Genomic DNA, 23,178 nt, shown 5'->3' with positions numbered 1-23,178 from the left:
ATACGGGACACCTGCCTTTATCAGTCGTGGCCTAGATTATAAGAGCAGGGAGGTTATGTTGGAGTTGTACAGGGCTTGTCAGGCCACAGCTGAAGCAGTGTGTTCAGTTCTGGTCACCGCGCTATAGGAAGGATGCAGTAGAGGGGGTGCAGAGGAGGTTCACCAGCATGTTGCCTGGGATGGAGCATTGTAGCCATGAAGAGAGACTGGATAAGCTCGGGTTGTTTTATGAGGGGTATGGACAGAGTGGATAGAAAACAGCTGCTCCCCTTAGTTGAAGAGTCAATAACAAGGGGGCAAATTTTAAGGTGAAAGACAGGAGGTTTAGAGGGAGTTTGGGAATCTAGAATGCACTGAGCACTTGAAATGTTATAACATTGAAGGCTATGGGCCAGGATGGTGGCCCAAGGATGGTACGGTGACACAGTGGTTAGCACTGCTGCCTCAGCGCCAGGTTCAATTCCAGCCTCGGGTGACTGTGTGAAGTTTGCATTTTCTCTCCGTGTCTGCGTGGGTTTCCTCCGGGTGCTCCGGTTTCCTCCCACAGTCCAAAGATGTGCAGGTTAGGTGGGGTTATGGCAATAGGGCAGGGGGAGTGGGTCGAGATAGGGGCTCTTTCAGAGGGTTGGCGCAGACTCGATGGAACGAATGGCCTCCTTCTGCACAGTAGCAATTCTAAGTGCTGGGAAGTGGGATTAGTGCGCATAGACCATACAGTGCAGAAGGAGGCCATTCGGCCCATCGAGTCTGCACCGGCTCTTGGAAAGAGCACCCTACCCAAGGTCAACACCTCCACCCTATCCCCGTAACCCAATAACCCCTCCTAACCTTTTTGGTCACTAAGGCCATTTATCATGGCCAATCCACCTAATCTGCACATCTTTGGACTGTGGGAGGAAACCGGAGCACCCGGAGGAAACCCACGCACACACGGGGAGGATGTGCAGACTCCGCACAGACAGTGACCCGAGCCGGAATCGAACCTGGAACCCTGGAGCTGTGAAGCCACAGTGCTATCCACTTGTGCTACCGTGCTGCCCACAAACTTTGGAGATTGAGTGTATTGTGTCAGTACAGGCTTGATGGGCCAAAGGGCTTCTTCTGCACTGTATGATTCTATGATCTGCTGAGCTCCGATCTCAGCCTACCTCATCCAGTAACACTTTCTGAACCTTTCCTGTTCTGTCACAACAGAGAGCTCAACCACATCGTCACAGACCATTCTGAATTGAAAAACATTCTCAGGAACAACAGCCTATAGGATACTTGTCCACTGGTTTTACACACCATCACCACAGCCAAACACACGTTTCACTCAGTTATAACCTGTGATTACCTCAGTGTCTGCATTTTAACGTCCTCTGTTCATACCAGGCTGTAAACAGTTTTGATGAAAGTCTTTGATAATCAACATATGTTTTTAAAAATGCAATACAACAAAAAGGTGACATCTCTGAGGAGGATCTGTACCCATCCTACATGGGCTGAACAACTGTGTTGAAGCTCAGGGGATTTGGGACCTCACTGATTATATCTCACTCCTACTGCAGGATAATCCGAGGATATAATACAATTAGTTTGGGAAGCAGAGGTATGCTGGGGAAATCAGGACAGTGGGTTTGGGAAGCATGCCGACACCCGGGAATTCAGTACCATTTGTCCTTTGGATCCACATGTACTGTTGGAATCGGGAAGAAGAAACCCAGCAGCCAACGTTCCCCGAACACATCCTGAAGATTGACCCCCCAAGGCGTACAGCGAACTGCAGGCATCCCTTTCTTCAGATGGTACCAGGTACGCCCTCGAGCTACCAAGAGAATCTGTTGGCAGCAGAAGCCAGCGCAGGTCAATCCAATCCCTAACCAGATGTACAGCATCAGGACGAGGAACAACTGAAATGATGGGATCATACTGAAGAAGAAATGGAAGAAGGAGAGGGGAAGGAGGGTGAGGAAGGTGAGGGGATTTTCAAAGGAGAGATGATATTCTACACTCAGGTATGCTACACCTACCACTAAGGAATAGAGACAGACAATCGAAGTGTACCATCCAAACATGAGGAAGTAACGCATGTTTCTGTTCCCGATACAGTTTGCTGTGAAGAAGCAATGGTGGTCCCGCCTCAGAATAACTTTGCTGCATAACTTGCAGAAATGGCTGCCTGGCTGCAGGGGTTCATCGGGAAAAGCACGGCTGCTGTGTATGCTCTCTGATGGGTACCACAGGATCAAGAAGTAGTTTCCCAAAACGTTAGCTGAGATGTAGAGAAAGAAAGTGAAGTGGCTGCCAGAGAACGACCATGGCCGTGTGAAGTCATCAGCGAAGATAGTGGGAATGAAAACAAAACTCTGAAGGATCATGGTGGTGAAGGAGACTCCAAGAAAGTAGGAGGGAGCGATCATGTTCAAGATCTTGAGCTTCAGCATCCTGGACCATTCCTTCCTAAAGAGGAAACACAGCGAATCAAAACATTGAATTCGACACAGAAGCAGGCAGACGTGACGGCTGAAAGGATGTGACATAGAATCATAGAATTTACAGTGCAGAAGGAGGCCATTCGGCCCATCGGGTCTGCACCGGCTCTTGGAAAGAGCACCCTCCCCAAGGTCAACACCTCCACCCTATCCCCAAAACCCAGCAACCCCACCCAACACTAAGGGCCAATTTTGGACACTAAGGGCAATTTATCACGGCCAATCCACCCAACCTGCATGTCTTTGGACTGTGGGAGGAAACCGGAGCACCCGGAGGAAACCCACGCAGACACGGGGAGGACGTGCAGACTCCGCACAGACAGTGACCCAAGCCGGAATCGAACCTGGGACCCTGGAGCTGTGAAGCAATTGTGCTATCCACAATGCTACCGTGCTGCCCCCATGACAGGGTAGATAGAAACAGACTTCCAGTAGTTGAGGGTTCAGAACAAAGAATCATTGATACAAGATTAAATGTCAGAGATTTTCAGGTTGTGGAATTCACTTATGACAACTGAGGTGCAAACTGAGTCAGTTTCATTGGATGGTGGGGTGTGGGAAAGAGGTGGGTAAACGAAATAAGGACTTTCTGCTCAAATGTAAGGTCAAAGTGGTTGATTCTTAAATATCCTCTGGAATGGCCGAGCAAGCCACTCACTTATAACAAACCACAACAGAAAAGTCACAAAGGGGTGAAACCAGACAGATCACTCTGCATTTACCTAGCACCAGAAAGGACAAAGGCAAACCCAGCCCTGTCGACCCTACAAAGTCCTCCTTACTAATACCTGGGGGCTTGTGTCAGAGTTGGGAGAGCTGTCCCACAGACTAGTTAATCAATAGCGTGACACAGTCATACTCACTGAATCAAACCTTACAGATAATGGGAACAATTCTCCCATCGGGAGACTAAGTCCCGACGCCGGAGTGAAAACCGGAGTGTTTCACTCCGGCGTCGGAGGCCATTCCCAGCCCCCTATTCTCCCGCCCCCGGGGGGCTAGGAGAGGTGCCGCGTCATTTACGCGCACCGGGCCTTGGCGCCGCGTAAAAGCGGCGCCGCGTAAATGACGTCACCCGCGCATGCGCGGATTGGCTGGCACTAACCCGCGCATGCGCAGTTGCCGTCCTCCCCACGGCCGCCCCGCAAGAAGATGGCGGATGGATCTTGCGGGGCGCGGAGGAAAGGAGGTCCTCCTTCAGAGAGGCCGGCCCGCCGATCGGTGGGCACGATCGCGGGCCAGACTCCTTTTGAGCCCCCTCCCCCCAACGTTCCCGCCGGCAGCGACCAGGTGTGGCCGGCTCCGGCAGGAACCTGTTGTGTTGGGCAGGCCGCTCGGCCCATCCGGGCCGGAGAATCGGCGCTCGCCCATTACCAACGGCAATCGCCGACTCTCCCAGCGGCCAGCCGTGATTTGCACCACGCCGGTTTGGGGGGGGGGAGAATCGCGTGCGGGCGTCGGGGCGGCCAGGCGGGACTCATGCGGCGCCCGGGCGATTCTCCCACCCGGCGTGGGGGGGAGAATTCCGCCCAATGTCTCAGAAGCCACCATCACCATTCCTCAGTGTGTCCTGTCTCACCAGCAGGACAGACTCACCGGAGGTGACGGTACACAGTGATATACAGTCGGGAAGGATGTACCTTGGAAGTCCTTAACATTAACTCCTATTATAGGGCAGTACGGTGGCGCAGTGGTTAGCACTGCTGCCTCACGGCGCCGAGGCCCCAGGTTTGATCCCGGCTCTGGGTCACTGTCCGCGTGGAGTTTACACATTCCTGCCTGGTTTCCGTGGATTTCGTCCGCACAACCCAAAGATGTGCAGGGTAGGTGGATTGGCCGCGATAAATTACCCCTTAATTGGAAAAAATGAATTGCATACACTAAATTTATTATAGAATAAATGTAAATGTTTTATTCACCCGTCAAAATGGCCATTTGGTTACTTTTCCTATCGTCAGACCCAGAATTAAACAAACTTTAACCAGATTACTTTCAATTACTTTCAATTCAGTCAGAAAGATTGATTTGTTATGATACTAAACTTCCTTTTTAAAACAGGTTGTGTAATCCGGAAATGTAACTATAGACCCTTTTTTGTTTTGTTTTTAACTATATACCCCTTTAAATCCCAACACAGACAGCCACACACACACAGACAAGGACAAAGCAAATCGGGTCTTTGCAGAGATTGTCATTTAAAAAAACACCTTGTAGCCAATGGGAAAACCTTTGGAAAAATGATCAAATTTGAAGGGTTTTGACACTGTCGATCTGATGTTCCTGCGTGTGAAGATCCCTGGCCACAGTATTTGTCTACAAACTCTGTGGGGAAGAGCAGTACACAATCGATGTCCGTGGGATAACTCTCTTGTTTCATTTTCTCGGGTTTCCAATAGAGGTGAGGGGGCCTGTACATCTCTCCAACAAGTGACTTCCTACCTTTACCATTTCTCATCTGCTCAAAACCGTTCCAATGTCCTGGTTTCCTGAACTTAGGGCATTCCTTTCTGTTGTGCGATTACCATTCTTAATTAACACAACCATCCACCCCTTCTCTGGCGTCCTGCAATTTCCTAAATATCCTGGAGCCTTCAATAATTAGGTCCCAATCTATGTCACCCTGTAGCCATGTCTCTGTCAGATCGTGCTCATTTATTTCTATCAACGCTGTCAGTTAATCCATTTTGTTTCAAATTCTACAATCTTTCACATACAGAGCCTTTAATTTTCTCCTTTTATTATTTTTGTAAAAGAGAATTATCTGTTGATTTACTCTTAGATTTGTCCTCTCTGACCTTTCCTGTCGTGGTCTATCATTTCCCACATTAATACCTTTCTCTACTCTTTGATTTAACATGTTATCCCAAATTTGGTCCCTTGCGGCCACTCTTTAGTTTAAAGCCCTTTCTACTTTCCCTGGTTATGCAGCTCACTCAGTCACCAGCCCAGCATCATTCAGTCCCAAAGGTACAGCCCCCACCTTTCCCAGCACTGCTTCCACCATGAAATGAACCCACTTCTTCCAGACCAGTCTCGGAGTCATTTACCCAATGAGATTATTGCCTTTGATTTTCTGATTTTAAATTTGGTGCCTGGCTCCGCTGTACCTCTTTCCTCGTGCTACCTGCCATTTGTACCGACATGGACCAAGCACAGTTAGAATCATAGAAGTTTACAGCATGGAAACAGGCCCTTCGGCCCAACCAGTCCATGCCGCCCAGTTTTTACCATTAAGCTAGTCCCAGTTGCCCGCACTTGGCCCATAACCCTCTATACCCATCTTACCCATGTAACTATCTAAATGCTTTTTGAAAGACACAATTGTACCCGCTTCTACTACTACCTCTGGCAGCCCATTCCAGACACTCACTACCCTCTGAGTGAAGAAATTGCCCCTCTGGGCCCTTCTGAATCTCTCCCCTCTCACCTTAAACCTATGCCCTCTAGTTTTAGACTCCCCTACCTTTGGGAAAAGATGTTGACTATCTACCTTATCTATGCCCCTCATTATTTTATAGACCTCTATAAGATCACCCCTAAGCCTCCTACGCTCCAGGGAAAAAAGTCCCAGTCTATCCAGCCTCTCCTTATAACTCAAACCATCAAGTCCCGGCAACATCCTAGTAAATCTTTTCTGCACTCTTTCTAGTTTAATAATATCCTTTCTATAATAGGGTGACCAGAACTGCACACAGTATTCCAAGTGTGGCCGTACCAATGTCTTGTACAACTTCAACAAGACGTCCCAACTCCTATATTCAATGTTCTGACCAATGAAACCAAGCATGCCGAATGCCTTCTTCACCACCCTGTCCACCTGCGACTCCACCTTCAAGGAGCTATGAACCTGTACTCCTAGATCTCTTTGTTCTATAACTCTCCCCAACGCCATACCATTAACTGAGTAGGTCCTGGCCTGATTCGATCTGCCAAAATGCATCACCTCACATTGATCTAAATTAAATTCCATCTGCCATTCGTTGGCCCACTGGCCTAATTGATCAAGATCCCGTTGCAACCCTAGATAACCTTCTTCACTATCCACTGTGCCACCAATCTTGGTGTCATCTGCAAACTTACTAACCATGCCTCCTAAATTCTCATCCAAATCATTAATATAAATCACAAATAACAGTGGACCCAGCACCGATCCCTGAGGCACACCACTGGTTGGTATATAGCACCCACAACGGATCGGATCCAACACGCCAACCATTCTGAGAACATTATCAGCAAGGGAGAGACAGAGACAGAGAGACAGATAGACAGATAGATAGGTAAAGAGTGGCTGAGAGAGAGAAAGGGAGAGGGCAGCACGGTAGCATTGTGGTTAGCACAATTGCTTCACAGCTCCAGGGTCCCAGGTTCGATTCCGGCTTGGGTCACTGTCTGTGCGTCTGCACATCCTCCCCGTGTGTGCGTGGGTTTCCTCCGGGTGCTCCGGTTTCCTCCCACAGTCCAAAGATGTGCGGGTTAGGTGGATTGGCCATGATAAATTGCCCTTAGTGTCCAAAATTGCCCTTAGTGTTGGGTGGGGTTACTGGGTTGTGGGGATAGGGTGGAGGTGTTGACCTTGGGTAGGGGGCTCTTTCCAAGAGCCGGCGCAGACTCGATGGGCCAAATGGCCTCCTTCTGCACTGCAAATTCTATGATAATCTATGAAAACATCCTCCTCCTCCCATTACAAGTTCCTCTCCAGTCCTGAACCCTCGGCATCGCCGTCTGAACTCTCGCTTTTTGCTGCAGGGATAAGAACTGTTTGTTTACCTGAACAGGCTGTGAGACTGCCCTGGTGATTTACTGGAAACCACCTAACTGAGATCAGTTTAAGTTATGACTTTGTTTTTTGGACTCAGTTTGGAAATAAACTGAGAAAGTGAAGGTTGTGCAGCGCACTCTCTCCCTGCCTTGTCTGCAATTCAGTGCCCAGCTAAAAATCCTCATCTCAATATAACTCGTCTCTGGCTGAGCTTTCACCTGAAGCTGTCATATTGTGGACATGTCGGCTGGAGTTCCCTGTTGGATCACGCAGTAACCATGATGAACGATCAATTGCACAAAGACTTGAGTTGGGTACAACTGAGGCTTTATTGCTCTAAGATGTGTGGCTTCCCACAGCAGCTGGCGAAATGGCTGCCGCATGGAGGACACAGATATTTATACTCCGCCTACTGGGCGGAGCCAGCAGGCAGGGACTACTAACGAACCTGTAGTACAGGTCCTACCATACATCACCTAATAGAGGTGCAATAGTGGTTTACCACATTCACGCCCTGTTAAAATTGAGTCCGGCGAGGGTGGTGGAGAACTATATACAACAAATGGTTTTCTTTTTACATTTACATTTACAATCCTTGACAGAGGGAGAAAAAAATGTCTTTTGAAGTCCAGTGGACCAGTTAGAGGTTTAACCGGTCCGGGGCTTGATGTGCCGCTGGGAGCGACGCAGTGGTGGCAGAGATGCCGATACTGGTCCGATGTCCGGTGCCTCCAGGAGCGTGCCAAAATCCCCTTCATCCTCGGGCGTGGGCTGGGGCGGGACGGATGGTCCTGGGGGGTTGCTGTTGGGTGCGCCGGGGGAGGGGAGGATGGCGCCGGGCTGGGGGGGGGGGGGGGGGGGACCTGCTGGTGCCAGGTCCATGAGGGAGACAGTATCCTGGCGGCCGTCGGGGTATGCCACGTAGGCGTACTGGGGTATCGCATGGAGCAATTGCACCCTTTCCACCAACGGGTCCGCCTTGTGGAGTCGGACATGCTTACAGGTCCTGCAGGACGGGTCCTGGAGCTGCGAGCCAAGTCGGGAGCGACACCCTGGATGTGGACTTCCTGGAGAGGCAAAAAGACATTCATGGGGTGTGTTGTTGGTGGTGGTGCACAGTAGTGACTGAATGGAGTATAGTGCATCAGGGAGGTTCCTGGACCGTAGGGGCAGTTGAACGCCCCTTCATACCGTCCCGTTCTCCCGCTCTACCTGTCCGTTTCCCCGGGGGTTGTAGCTTGTCGTTCTGCTGGAGGCGATACCCCTGCTGAGCTTTGATGACGGTGGCAGACGCCATATCGGGGCATGGGATGGCGGAGGGGAATCTGGAGTATTCATCGACCACACTGAGGAAATACGTGTTAAGGTCAGTAGAGGGGAGGGGCCCTTTGAAATCCACGCTGAGGCGTTCAAAGGGGCGGGAGGCCTTCACCAGGCACGCACGATCCGGCCGGTAGAAGTGCGGCTTGCACTCCGCACAGACCTGGCAGTCCCTGGTGATTGTCCGTACTTCCTCGATGGAGTAGGGCAGAATGTGGGCCTTTATGAAATGGTACAACCGTGTGACTCCCGGGTGACAAAAGTTGTCATGCAGGGCCCGGAGTCAGTCTACTTGTGCGCTGGCACATGTACCTTCGGATAGGGCATCTGGGGCTCGTTGAGCTTACTGGGGCGATACAAAATCTCGTAGTTGTAGGTGGAGAGCTCGATCCTCCACCTCAAGATTTTATCATTTTTGATCTTGCCCCGCTGCGTGTTATTGAACATGAAGGCTACCGACCGTTGGTCCGTAAGGAGAGTGAATCTCTTACTGGCCAGGTAATGCCTCCAATGCCGCACAGCTTCAACGATAGCTTGGGCCTCTTTCTCGACGGATGAGTGCCGAATTTCTGAGGCATGAAGGGTGCGGGAGAAGAATGCCACGGGTCTGCCTGCCTGATTGAGGGTGGCGGCCAGAGCGACGTCCGATGCGTCGCTCTCTACTTGAAAGGGCAGCGTCTTGTCTACTGCGTGCATCCCGGCCTTGGCGATATCGGCCCTGATATGGGCGAAGGCATGTTGGGCCTCGGCCGTCAGGGGAAAATGGGTTGACTGTATGAGTGGGCGGGCCTTGTCCGCATAATTTGTGACCCACTGAGCGTAGTACGAAAAGAACCCCAGGCAGCGTTTGAGGGCCTTGGGGCAGTGGGGGAGGGGAAGCTCCATGAGGGGGCGCATGCGGTCGGGATCGGGCCCCAGAACTCCGTTCTGGACCACATAGCCGAGGGTGGCTCAGCGGGTCGTGCTGAACACGCACTTCGCCTTGTTGTAGGTGAGGTTTAGGAGAGTGGCGGTGTGGAGAAATTTGGCACTGTTGGCATCGTGGTCCTGCTGATCGTGGCCGCAGATGGTGACGTCGTCTAGGTACGGGAAGGTTGCCCGCAAACCGTACCGGTCCACCATTCGGTCCATCTCCCTTTGGAAGACCGAGACCCCGTTGGTGACGCCGAAGGGAGCCCTGAGGAAGTGATAGAGGCGGCCGTCTGCCTCGAAGGCAGTGTATGGACGGTCCGATTTACGAATGGGGAGCTGGTGGTAGGCGGATTTGAAGTCTACAGTTGAGAAGACCCGGTACTGTGTAATCTGATTGACCATATCAGATATGCGCGGGAGGGGGTACGCGTCAAGCTGCGTGTACCGATTGATGGTCTGGCTGTAGTCCATGACCATTCTGTTTTTCTCCCCAGTTTTAACCACTACCACTTGGGCTCTCCAGGGGCTGTTGCTGGCCTCGATGATGCCTTCCCGAAGCAGCCGCTGGACCTCGGACCTGATGAAGGTCCTGTCCTGGGCGCTGTACCGTCTGCTCCTGGTGGCGACGGGTTTGCAATCCGGGGTTAGGTTTGTGAAGAGGGATAGCGGATCGACCTTTAGGGTCACGAGGCTGCACACAGTGAGGGGTGGTAGGGGCCCGCCGAATTTCAGTGTTAGGCTCTGGAGGTTGCACTGGAAATCCAGGCCGAGTAGTAGGGCAGCGCAGAGGTTGGGGAGGACGTAGAGGCGGAAGCCGCTGAATTCTACGCCCTGGACCGTGAGTGTGACCGTACAGTCAGATCGCCACGGAATGGGATCCGGAGGTCAGGGAGATTCTTTGATTGGCGGGGTGTACCGCGAGGGAGCAGCGCCTTACCGTATCCGGGTGGATGAAGCTCTCGGTGCTCCCGGAGTCCAGCAGGCAAGAGGTCACGTGTCCGCTGACTTTCACGCTGGTCGATGCAGTGGCCAGGTTGTGCGGATGAGACTGGTCGATGGTCACTGAGGTGAGTCGTGGTCGGTCGTCGCTGGTGTAGGATGACGGGGAGCCCGGGGGGCCCTGGTCCTGGAACGCTGGTGGTGCCCATGTGCCTTGGGGGAGACAAGATGGCGGCGCCTGAAGATCTCGAGGAGGACAAAATGGCGGCTGAAGATCTAGAAGGGTACAAAATGGCGGCACCCACGGGCCGCACGTGGTGGGGGTTGAACAAGATGGCAGCACCATGGGCCGCACGTGTTGCTCGGGGGGGAAGATGGCGGCGCCCACTGGCCGCGCTTGGTCTGAGGGAGAGAAGATGGTGACGCCCTGTGGTATTATAGGTATTACGGTACCTGATAGGCTAAAGTACCATTGGTAGAACCTGTATGCTTTCTATTGGCTAGAGTGTATAATAGCTCCGCCCTGATAGGCGGGGTATAAGAGCCCGTGCCGCCCCAGCAGCCCTCATTCTGTACCTGAGCTGCTGGGGGAAACATCTCGCTTATTAAAGCCTTCAGTTGGACTACAACCTCGCTTTAGTGGTCACTGATTGTGCATCAAGCCCATTGTCCATAAACGAGTTGGGTGGGGGCGATAGCGACGACTGCATGGGCCTGGCACACCACGGCGAAGTGCCCCTTCTTGCCGCAAGCCTTACAAAGGGCAGCGCGGGCCGGGCAGCGTTGGCGCGGGTGTTTCTGCTGGCCGCAGAAATAACATCGGGGACCCCGGGGTTTGCTGTCTGGCGCGTGGCGCAGGCGTACTGGCTGGGTAAGGCCCCCGCTGGGGCGGCCGTCTGTGGGATCCACTATGCGTAGGAGGGGTGGGCCACGCGGCTGGGGGTGTAGGCCTGAACGTTGCGCGAGGCGACCGTCATGGAGAGCGCTAGTTTTTTTGTCTGCGCTAGGTCGAGCATGGCCCCCTCTAACAGTCGCTGGCGTATGAGGTCCGACCCAATCCCCGTAACAAACACGTCCCGCATGAGGAGGTTTGAATGTTCAGTGGCCGTAATGGCCTGACAGTCCCAGTCCTGGACGAGTGGGATTAGGGCCCACCAGAAGTCTTCTATGGACTCACCAGGGAGTTGAGAGCGAGTGGCGAGTACGTGCCTGGTGAAGAGCGTGTTCGTCTTCTGAGCGTAGTTTTCTTTGAGAAGCGTCATGGCTTCGGCGTAGTTCGGTATGTCCTGGATCAGCGGAAAGATGTTGGAGCTCAACCTCGAGTACAGGATTTGTAACTTCTGAGCCTCCGAGACAGGGGTGGACGCCGAGTTGATGTACGCCTCGAAGCAAGCTAGACAGTGTTGAAAATTCTTTTTGGCATCGCTTGAATGCGGATCCAGCTGCAGGCAATCCGGTTTGATACGAGGTCCATCTTTTGGAAATCTTCGAGCAATAAATTGATGCACGATCAATTGCACAAAGACTTGAGTTGGGTACAACCGAGGCTTTATTGCTCTAAGATGTGTGGCCTCCCACAGCAGCTGGCGAAATGGCTGCCGCATGGGGGACACAGATATTTATACTCCGCCTACTGGGCGGAGCCAGCAGGCAGGGACTACTAACGAACCTGTAGTACAGGTCCTACCATACATCACCTAATACAGGTGCAACAGTGGTTTACCACAAACCACATGGGAGGACATGGAATACAGGAGTGTGTCAGAAGGTATAGCAATAACCAGGACGGAATTTAACCTGCATGTAGTGGAAAAATCAGATTGGAAAGGTAGCGTAGATGAGGAATTAATTGAATGTTTTCAGGATAGTTTCTTAGAACAGCACCTTCTGCAGCCAACCAGAGCGCTGGCTGTACTGAGCTGGTATTGTGTAATGAAATGGGTTTAATTAATGACCTCATGGTGAAGGCGTCCGTAGGTAACAGCGATCATAATATGATTGAATTTTACACTCAGTTTGAGGGAGAGAAGAGTGACTGCAAAACCAATATTTTGAACTGCTATAAGGATAATTATGAGGGCATCAACGCACAGCTACCTAAGTGAACTGACAAATTAGGTCCATAGAGATGCAGTGAGGGACACTGAAGGAGATATTTCATCATACACAGAATAGATCATTCAAAATGAGGAAGATAAATTCCAAGGGGTGGACACACCAGGTGGTTAACTAGGCCATAAAATCATAGAATGTCAAAAATCCATTCAGCCCATCGAGTCTGCACCAGCCCTTCGAAAGAGCACCCTACTTAAGCCCACACCTCCACCCTATCCCCGTAACCCAGTAACCCCACCCAACCTTTTTGGACACTAAGGGGCAATTTAGCATGGCCAATCCACCTAACCTGCACATCTTTGGACTGTGGGAGGAAACCGGAGCACCCGGAGGAAACCCACGCAGACATTGGGAGAACGTGTAAACTCCACACAGTCACTCGAGGCTGGAATTGAACCCGGGAGGTTGGAGCTGTGAGGCAGCAGTGCTAACCACTGTGCCAACTAAAAAAGTTGAAGATTTAAAAAGAGCTGTAATTGCACAAAGATGGGTGGCAGGTCAGAAGATTGGACAGAATATCAAAAACAGCAAAGAATGACTCCTTGGAGGAATAATCTACAGGTCCCCAAACAGTAGTCCTACTTTGGGGCACAGTATAAAGCAGGAAATACTGGGGGTTTGTAAGAAAGATACGGCAATAATACTGGGTGATTTTAATCTGCACATAGACTGGAGGAATCAAATTGGCAAGGGGGGCCTGGAGGCAGAGTTCACTGAATACATTAGAGATTGTTTCCTGGAGCAGTAAGTTGGGGAACCAACCAGGGAGCAGCTACTCTGGATTCGGTATTGTGTAATGAGGAGGGATTAATTAATGACCTCAGAGTTAAGGATCCCCTAGAGAGTAGTGCCCATAGTACGGTAGAATTCAAGATTCAGGGGACTTCTGGTGGCGGCCATGGAGTGACTGGTCGCACATGTTGGCTCCCGCTCTAGGTGGAGTTTGTCGGTGGTTCACCACCCAAAGGGGGGGGTTTGAGGATAAAAGGTGTGGGAGTGCCTGGGGAAGGTAATACTCCTCTGGCGAGGCTGGTGTGTGGATCAGAGGATGAGAAGTGCCACGAGAGAGAGCAGCTGGAGCAGGAAGGTTTTCGTGGTGCCACAGGTGAACATGGCGGAAGGCAAGGGGGCAACGCTGCCCATTCAGTGGTCGCCGGAGCAGCTGGTGGATTTTTTGAATGGAAAATTCCAGCAGCAGAAGAAGGAGGTGGTGGATCCGCTCAGAGCAGCGATTGAGAGAGCGGGGCAGAGACTGGGGCTGGGGGCCGGCTGGTGGAGAAGGAGGCCTCGGAGGAGGTGGCTGTGGTGGTGGAGCCGCACAGAGCAGCGATTGAGAGAGCGGGGCAGAGGCTGGGGGCCGGCTGGTGGAGAAGGCAGGGGGGAGGGCACGAGGAGCTGATGGCCTCGTTGGAGACAGAGTTGGGGATTGGTTGGGACAGCCAGAAGAGGCTGAGAGAGAAGTTAGAGGACCTGGATAATCAGATCAGGAGACAAAAGCTGAGGATTATCGGGATGCTTGAGGACATCGAGGGAGCGGAGGCCGCCAGATATGTAGCGAGGGTGCTGGAGAAGCTGATGGGGGAGGGGCCTTCGACCGGCCCCTCCAGGTGGGTCGGGTGGACATGGCACTGAGGAGGAGGCTGCAGGTGGGGGAGCTGTCGAGGGCGATGGTGGTGGCTGCTGCACCGGTTCTTGGACAAAGAAAAGATCTTGAAATGGACGAAGCAGACCAGGGGGTGCAGCTGGGAAGGGAGTGAGCTGGATGCGGATTGGCGAAGAGGAGGGCCGGGTTCAACCGGGTAAAGACTGTCCCTCAGCACCTACTGTCCCTCAGCACCTACTGTCCCTCAGCACCGACTGTCCCTCAGCACCGACTGCCCCTCAGCACCGACTGCCCCTCAGCACCGACTGTCCCTCAGCACCGACTGCCCCTCAGCACCGACTGCCCCTCAGCACCGACTGCCCCTCAGCACCGACTGCCCCTCAGCACCGACTGCCCCTCAGCACCGACTGCCCCTCAGCACCGACTGTCCCTCAGCACCGACTGCCCCTCAGCACCGACTGTCCCTCAGCACCGACTGTCCCTCAAGGGGGCCCGTGTCTGCTCACTTGAGGTTCAGATTATTTAGTGAGCGCTGTTAATCGTGAGGGTGAGCGCGGTTAATGGTGAGCATGGTTAATGCTGAGGGTGAGCATGGGTGAGGGTGAGCACGGTTAATGGTGAGGGTGTGCGCGGATAATGGTGAGTGTGAGCGTGGTTAATGGTGAGGGTGAGCATGGTTAATGGTGAGGGTGAGCGTGGTTAATGGTGAGGGTTAGCGCGGTTAATGGTGAGCATGGTTAATGGTGAGGGTGAGCATGGTTAATGGTGAGAGTGAGCACGGTTAATAGTGAGCACAGTTCATGGTGAGGGTGAGCACGATTAATGGTGAGGACGAGCACGGTTAATGGTGAGTGAACACTGTTAATAGTGAGCACAGTTAATGATGATGGTGATCACAATTAATGGTGAGGGTGAGCATGGTTAATGGTGAGGGTGAGCATGGATAATGGTGAGGGTTAGCGCGGTTAATGGTGAGCATGGTTAATGGTGAGAGTGAGCATGGTTAATCGTGAGCACAGTTAATGGTGAGGGTGAGCACGATTAATGGTGAGGGCGAGCATGGTTAATGGTGAGTGAACACTGTTAATAGTGAGCACAGTTAATGGTGATGGTGATCACGATTAATGGTGAGTGTGAGCGCAGTTAATGGTGAGCACGGTTAATGGTGAGGGTGAGCGTGGTTAATGGTGAGAGTGAGCATGGTTAATGGTGAGGGTGAGCACGGTTAATGGTGAGGGTGAGCATGGTTAATGGTGAGGGTGAGCGTGGTTAATGGTGAGGGTGAGCGCGGTTAATGGTGAGGATGAGTGTGGTCAATGGTGAGGGTGAGTGTGGTTAATGGTGAGGGTGACGTAGTTAATGGTGAGGGTGACGTAGTTAATGGTGAGGGTGAGCGTGGTTAATGGTGAGGGTAAGTGGTTAATGGTGAGGGTGAGTGTGGTTAATGGTGAGGGTGCGCGTGGTTAATGGTGAGGGTGACATAGTTAATGGTGAGGGTGACGTAGTTAATGGTGAGGGTGGGCGTGGTTAATGGTGAGGGTGAGTGTGGTTAATGGTGAGGGTGAGCGTGGTTAATGGTGAGGGTGACGTAGTTAATGGTGAGGGTGAGTGTGGTTAATGGTGAGGGTGAGTGTGGTTAATGGTGAGGGTGACGTAGTTAATGGTGAGGGTGACGTAGTTAATGGTGAGGGTGATGTAGTTAATGGTGAGGGTGAGTGTGGTTAATGGTGAGAGTGAGCATGGTTAATGGTGAGGGTAAGCGTGGTTATTGGTGAGGGTGAGCGCGGTTAATGGTGAGGGTGAGCGTAGTTAATGGTGAGGGTGAGCGTGGTTAATGGTGAGGGTGACGTAGTTAATGGTGAGGGTGAGCGTGGTTAATGGTGAGGGTGAGTGTGGTTAATGGTGAGGGTGACGTAGTTAATGGTGAGGGTGAGTGTGGTTAATGGTGAGGGTGAGTGTGGTTAATGGTGAGGGTGACGTAGTTAATGGTGAGGGTGACGTAGTTAATGGTGAGGGTGAGCGTGGTTAATGATGAGGGTGAGTGTGGTTAATGGTGAGGGTGAACGTGGTTTATGGTGAGGGTGACGTAGTTAATGGTGAGGGTGACGTAGTTAATGGTGAGGGTGGGCGTGGTTAATGGTGAGGGTGAGTGTGGTTAATGGTGAGGGTGAGCGTGGTTAATGGTGAGGGTGACGTAGTTAATGGTGAGGGTGAGTGTGGTTAATGGTGAGGGTGAGCGTGGTTAATGGTGAGGGTGACGTAGTTAATGGTGAGGGTGAGTGTGGTTAATGGTGAGGGTGAGTGTGGTTAATGGTGAGGGTGAGTGTGGTTAATGGTGAGGGTGACGTAGTTAATGGTGAGGGTGATGTAGTTAATGGTGAGGGTGAGTGTGGTTAATGGTGAGAGTGAGCATGGTTAATGGTGAGGGTAAGCGTGGTTTTTGGTGAGGGTGAGCGCGGTTAATGGTGAGGGTGAGCGTAGTTAATGGTGAGGGTGAGCGTGGTTAATGGTGAGGGTGACGTAGTTAATGGTGAGGGTGAGCGTGGTTAATGGTGAGGGTGAGCGTGGTTAATGGTGAGGGTGAGTGTGGTTAATGGTGAGGGTGACGTAGTTAATGGTGAGGGTGAGTGTGGTTAATGGTGAGGGTGAGTGTGGTTAATGGTGAGGGTGACGTAGTTAATGGTGAGGGTGACGTAGTTAATGGTGAGGGTGAGCGTGGTTAATGATGAGGGTGAGTGTGGTTAATGGTGAGGGTGAACGTGGTTAATGGTGAGGGTGAGCGTGGTTAATGGTGAGGGTGACGTAGTTAATGGTGAGGGTGAGCGTGGTTAATGGTGAGGGTGAGTGTGGTTAATGGTGAGGGAGAGCGTGGTAAATGGTGAGGGTGAGTGTGGTTAATGGTGACGGTGAGCGTGGTTAATGGTGAGGGTGAGTGTGGTTAATGGTGAGGGTGACGTAGTTAATGGTGAGGGTGAGCGTGGTTAATGGTGGGGGTGAGCGTGGTTAATGGTGAGGGTGACGTAGTTAATGGTGAGGGTGAGCGTGGTTAATGGTGAGGGTGAGTGTGGTTAATGGTGAGGGTGACGTAGTTAATGGTGAGGGTGAGCGTGGTTAATGGTGAGGGTGACGTAGTTAATGGTGAGGGTGAGCGTGGTTAATGGTGAGGGTGAGTGTGGTTAATGGTGACGGTGAGCGTGGTTAATGGTGAGGGTGAGTGTGGTTAATGGTGAGGGTGAGCGTGGTTAATGGTGAGGGTGAGTGTGGTTAATGGTGTGGGTGAGCGTGGTAAATGGTGAGGGTGAGTGTGGTTAATGGTGACGGTGAGCGTGGTTAATGGTGAGGGTGAGCGTGGTTAATGGTGAGGGTGAGTGTGGTTAATGGTGAGGGTGACGTAGTTAATGGTGAGTGTGAGCGTGGTTAATGGTGAGGGAGAGCGTGGTTAATGGTGAGGGTGAGCGTGGTTAATGGTGAGGGTGAGTGTGGTTAATGGTGAGGGTGAGCGTGGTTAATGGTGAGCACGGTTAATGGTGAGGGTGAGCGTGGTTAATGGTGAGGGTGCGCGTGGTTAATGGTGAGGGTGACGTAGTTAATGGTGAGGGTGACGTAGTTAATGGTGAGGGTGGGCGTGGTTAATGGTGAGGGTGAGTGTGGTTAATGGTGAGGGTGAGCGTGGTTAATGGTGAGGGTGACGTAGTTAATGGTGAGGGTGAGTGTGGTTAATGGTGAGGGTGAGTGTGGTTAATGGTGAGGGTGAGTGTGGTTAATGGTGAGGGTGACGTAGTTAATGGTGAGGGTGATGTAGTTAATGGTGAGGGTGAGTGTGGTTAATGGTGAGAGTGAGCATGGTTAATGGTGAGGGTAAGCGTGGTTATTGGTGAGGGTGAGCGCGGTTAATGGTGAGGGTGAGCGTAGTTAATGGTGAGGGTGAGCGTGGTTAATGGTGAGGGTGACGTAGTTAATGGTGAGGGTGAGCGTGGTTAATGGTGAGGGTGAGTGTGGTTAATGGTGAGGGTGACGTAGTTAATGGTGAGGGTGAGTGTGGTTAATGGTGAGGGTGAGTGTGGTTAATGGTGAGGGTGACGTAGTTAATGGTGAGGGTGACGTAGTTAATGGTGAGGGTGAGCGTGGTTAATGATGAGGGTGAGTGTGGTTAATGGTGAGGGTGAACGTGGTTTATGGTGAGGGTGACGTAGTTAATGGTGAGGGTGACGTAGTTAATGGTGAGGGTGGGCGTGGTTAATGGTGAGGGTGAGTGTGGTTAATGGTGAGGGTGAGCGTGGTTAATGGTGAGGGTGACGTAGTTAATGGTGAGGGTGAGTGTGGTTAATGGTGAGGGTGAGTGTGGTTAATGTTGAGGGTGACGTAGTTAATGGTGAGGGTGACGTAGTTAATGGTGAGGGTGAGTGTGGTTAATGGTGAGAGTGAGCATGGTTAATGGTGAGGGTAAGCGTGGTTTTTGGTGAGGGTGAGCGCGGTTAATGGTGAGGGTGAGCGTAGTTAATGGTGAGGGTGAGCGTGGTTAATGGTGAGGGTGACGTAGTTAATGGTGAGGGTGAGCGTGGTTAATGGTGAGGGTGAGCGTGGTTAATGGTGAGGGTGAGTGTGGTTAATGGTGAGGGTGACGTAGTTAATGGTGAGGGTGAGTGTGGTTAATGGTGAGGGTGAGTGTGGTTAATGGTGAGGGTGAGTGTGGTTAATGGTGAGGGTGACGTAGTTAATGGTGAGGGTGAGCGTGGTTAATGATGAGGGTGAGTGTGGTTAATGGTGAGGGTGAACGTGGTTAATGGTGAGGGTGAGCGTGGTTAATGGTGAGGGTGACGTAGTTAATGGTGAGGGTGAGCGTGGTTAATGGTGAGGGTGAGTGTGGTTAATGGTGAGGGTGAGCGTGGTAAATGGTGAGGGTGAGTGTGGTTAATGGTGACGGTGGGCGTGGTTAATGGTGAGGGTGAGTGTGGTTAATGGTGAGGGTGACGTAGTTAATGGTGAGGGTGAGCGTGGTTAATGGTGGGGGTGAGCGTGGTTAATGGTGAGGGTGACGTAGTTAATGGTGAGGGTGAGCGTGGTTAATGGTGAGGGTGAGTGTGGTTAATGGTGAGGGTGACGTAGTTAATGGTGAGGGTGAGCGTGGTTAATGGTGAGGGTGACGTAGTTAATGGTGAGGGTGAGCGTGGTTAATGGTGAGGGTGAGTGTGGTTAATGGTGACGGTGAGCGTGGTTAATGGTGAGGGTGAGTGTGGTTAATGGTGAGGGTGAGCGTGGTTAATGGTGAGGGTGAGTGTGGTTAATGGTGTGGGTGAGCGTGGTAAATGGTGAGGGTGAGTGTGGTTAATGGTGACGGTGAGCGTGGTTAATGGTGAGGGTGAGCGTGGTTAATGGTGAGGGTGAGTGTGGTTAATGGTGAGGGTGACGTAGTTAATGGTGAGTGTGAGCGTGGTTAATGGTGAGGGTGAGCGTGGTTAATGGTGAGGGTGAGCGTGGTTAATGGTGAGGGTGAGTGTGGTTAATGGTGAGGGTGAGCGTGGTTAATGGTGAGCACGGTTAATGGTGAGGGTGAGCGTGGTTAATGGTGAGGGTGAGCGTGGTTAATGGTGAGGGTGCGCGTGGTTAATGGTGAGGGTGAGTGTGGTTAATGGTGAGGGTGAGTGTGGTTAATGGTGAGTGTGAGCGTGGTTAATGGTGAGGGTGACGTAGTTAATGGTGAGGGTGAGTGTGGTTAATGGTGAGGGTGAGTGTGGTTAATGGTGAGGGTGACGTAGATAATGGTGAGGGAGAGTGTGGTTAATGGTGAGGGTGAGTGTGGTTAATGGTGAGGGTGACATAGTTAATGGTGAGGGTGAGCGTGGTTAATGGTGAGGGTGAGTGTGATTAATGGTGAGGGTGAGCGTGGTTAATGGTGAGGGTGAGCATGGTTAATGGTGAGGGTGAGTGTGGTTAATGGTGAGGGTGAGTGTGGTTAATGGTGTGGGTGAGCGTGGTAAATGGTGAGGGTGAGTGTGGTTAATGGTGAGGGTGAGTGTGGTTAATGGTGAGGGTGAGTGTGGTTAATGGTGAGTGTGAGCGTGGTTAATGGTGAGGGTGACGTAGTTAATGGTGAGGGTGAGCGTGGTTAATGGTGACTGTGAGTGTGGTTAATGGTGAGGGTGAGTGTGGTTAATGGTGAGGGTGAGTGTGGTTAATGGTGAGGGTGACGTAGTTAATGGTGAGGGTGAGCGTGGTTAATGGTGAGGGTGCGTGTGGTTAATGGTGAGGGTGAGTGTGGTTAATGGTGAGGGTGAGTGTGGTTAATGGTGAGGGTGAGTGTGGTTAATGGTGAGTGTGAGCGTGGTTAATGGTGAGGGTGAGCGTGGTTAATGGTGAGGGTGAGCGCGGTTAATGGTGAGGGTGAGCGTGGTTAATGGTGAGGGTGAGCGCGGTTAATGGTGAGGGTGAGCGCGATTAATGCTGAGGGTGAGCACGGTTAAAGGTGAGGGTGAGCGCGGTTAATGGTGAGGGTGAGCATGGTTAATGGTGAGTGTGGTTAATGGTGAGCATGGTTAATGGTGAGGGTGAGCGTGGTTAATGGTGAGGTGAGTGTGGTTAATGGTGAGGGTGAGCGTGGTTAATGGTGAGGGTGAGTGTGGTTAATGGTGAGGGTGAGTGTGGTTAATGGTGAGGGTGAGCGTGGTTAATGGTGAGGGTGAGTGTGGTTAATGGTGAGCATGGTTAATGGTGAGGGTGAGCGTGGTTAATGGTGAGGGTGAGCGTGGTTAATGGTGAGGGTGAGTGTGGTTAATGGTGAGGGTGAGCGTGGTTAATGGTGAGGGTGAGTGTGGTTAATGGTGAGGGTGAGTGATTAATGGTGAGGGTAGGCGTGGTTAATGGTGAGGGTAGGCGTGGTTAATGGTGAGATGAGTGTGGTTAATGGTGAGGTGAGTGTGGTTAATGGTGAGGGTAGGCGTGGTTAATGGTGAGGTGAGTGTGGTTAATGGTGAGGGTGAGTGTGGTTAATGGTGAGGGTGACCGTGGTTAATGGTGAGGGTGAGCGTGGTTAATGGTGAGGGTGAGCGTGGTTAATGGTGAGGGTGAGCACGGTTAATGGTGAGGGTGAGTGTGATTAATGGTGAGTGTGAGCGCGGTTAATGGTGAGGGTAGGCGTGGTTAATGGTGAGGTGAGTGTGGTTAATGGTGAGGGTGAGTGTGGTTAATGGTGAGGGTGAGCGTGGTTAATGGTGAGTGTGAGCGTGGTTAATGGTGAGGGTGATTACTGTGAATGGTGTTAATGGTGAGCATGGGTAAGGGTTACAGGGTTAATCCTGAGTGTGAATGGTGATAATCAGTTCCTCATATGCGATGACAGCCCTTGTTCCTTTCCTTGTCCTGCCCCAATGCTGATCTGTTTCCACATGGAGTTGATCACGTTGCACATTTGCTGTTGGCTTTTTCCTGTATTTTATTTCTGCTCTGACTCTGTGTGTCTGTCTCTTTCTTTCTATTTCTCTGTTGTGTCATTCTCCCTGTCTTTTTCTCTGTTTATTTGTCCATGCCACCTGTTCTTTCTCTCTTGCTATCTCTCTTTGTTTCTCTCTCTTTCTCTCTATCAATTTCTGTCTTCTGTCTGTTTCTCTTCCTGCCTCTGTCTCTCTGCTCTGTCTGTATGTCTCTCTGTCCTTTGACTTGTCTCTCCATCTGTCTCTCTTTCTCTCTGTCGCTATCTTTGTCTGTCTCGGCTCCCTCTCTGTCTCCCTCTCTGTCCCTCTCTCTGTTGCTCTTTCTATCTCTGTCTCTTTCTCCCTCTCTCTCTCTGTCTGTCGCTCTCTGTCTCTCTCTCTGTCGCTCTCTATGTCTCTTCTATTTCCCGCTCTTTATTTCTGTCTCTTTCTTCATTTCTCTCTCTCTTTTTATCTAGGAAGCTGCCCGTGTGTGTTTCTTTTTGATGTCAGTCAGTGAGTATTCTGACAGCCGGCTTCTATTGTTCTCTCGCTCTCTGCCATATTTGGCCCTTTCACAGCTGAAATAAGCAGATGATATGAAGCACCGCCTTTCGAAAGAGCAAACGGTGAATATCAATGGTGATGACAATACTGGACCTCTCTACCCTCCCAGCTGATGCTGTGAATTATTTGTTTGCTGTGGTACCTGGATCTGGGATGTGCTGCGTGTCCTTCCTCGTCTCGATCTGCTCTGGGCTTCAGTGCTGTAACTAAGGTCCTCCTACCCTGCGATCCGTGTCCTGGCTGATTGGCTCGACTGCCTGCTGCTCCCCAGCTGGCTGCCCCACAAACTGCAGACTCCGAACTGCCAAACCTTCAATCACTGAGCAGACAGAGCTCACCCCTCTGCAATTCAACCAGCTCACTTCACCCTCCACCTGGAGATAAAACATCATCCTGTCTCATTTTGTGACAGAATCTGACATGTAATATTTCCATTTTTATCACAGGATCAGCACTTCACAAAAGGAGGCCATTTGATCCATCGTGTGTCTGCTAGCTCTTGCAATGAGTGACCAATTAGTCCCACTTTGTTGCTCTTTTCCCAAAGTTCTGTATTTTCTTTTCCCCCATTAGTATGTCCCCTTTTAAGGTTATTATTGAATCGGCTTCCGTCACCCATTCAGACAGCACATTCGAGATCACAGCACCTCGCTGTGTACAAGAAATGTTTCCTTATCTTTCCTCTGGTTAATTTGCCACTTCTAAATCTCAGGATTCCGGGATCAAATTCCACTTCAGGACTTGAGCACAAAGTTGAAGGTTGCCCTCTGACAGTGCAGCACTCCCTCAGTACTGACACTCTGACAATGTGGCACTCCCTCAGCACTGACCCTCTGAAAGTGCAGCACTCCCTCAGCACTGACCCTCTGACAGTGCAGCACTCCCTCAGTACTGACCCTCTGACAGTGCAGCACTCCCTCAGTACTGACCCTCTGACAGTGCGGCACTCCCCCAGTACTGACCCTCTGACAGTGCAGCACTCCCTCAGTACTGACCCTCTGACAGTGCGGCACTCCCTCAGTACTGACCCTCTGACAGTGCGGCACTCCCTCAGTACTGACCCTCTGACAGTGCAGCACTCCC

At 51.6% G+C, this 23,178-nt stretch overlaps 2 protein-coding genes across 2 annotated transcripts in view; one reads left to right on the top strand and one right to left on the bottom strand.

Annotated features, from left to right (window-relative positions):
• Nucleotides 1–23,178, top strand: part of tmem63c (transmembrane protein 63C) — a 536,405-nt gene that overhangs the window by 15,038 nt on the left and 498,189 nt on the right. The window lies entirely within an intron of this gene.
• zdhhc22 (zDHHC palmitoyltransferase 22) lies at nt 943–22,379 on the bottom strand. Its single transcript, XM_072494506.1, has 2 exons — nt 22,238–22,379; nt 943–2,442 (listed from the first exon to the last, which is right to left on the bottom strand). The coding sequence occupies exon 2, from the start codon at nt 2,424–2,426 to the stop codon at nt 1,647–1,649; it is 780 nt and encodes a 259-aa protein (XP_072350607.1). The 5' UTR covers nt 2,427–2,442; nt 22,238–22,379; the 3' UTR covers nt 943–1,646.

Source organism: Scyliorhinus torazame, chromosome 2 (assembly GCF_047496885.1).
Source record: "Scyliorhinus torazame isolate Kashiwa2021f chromosome 2, sScyTor2.1, whole genome shotgun sequence".
NCBI lineage: Eukaryota > Metazoa > Chordata > Chondrichthyes > Carcharhiniformes > Scyliorhinidae > Scyliorhinus > Scyliorhinus torazame.
This window is presented reverse-complemented; position numbering and strand designations above follow the sequence as displayed.

What these genes read in the sequence shown, in the direction of transcription:
- zdhhc22 (XM_072494506.1), bottom strand. Translation starts at nt 2,426, where the DNA reads ATGCTGAAGCTCAAGATCTTGAACATGATCGCTCCCTCCTACTTTCTT.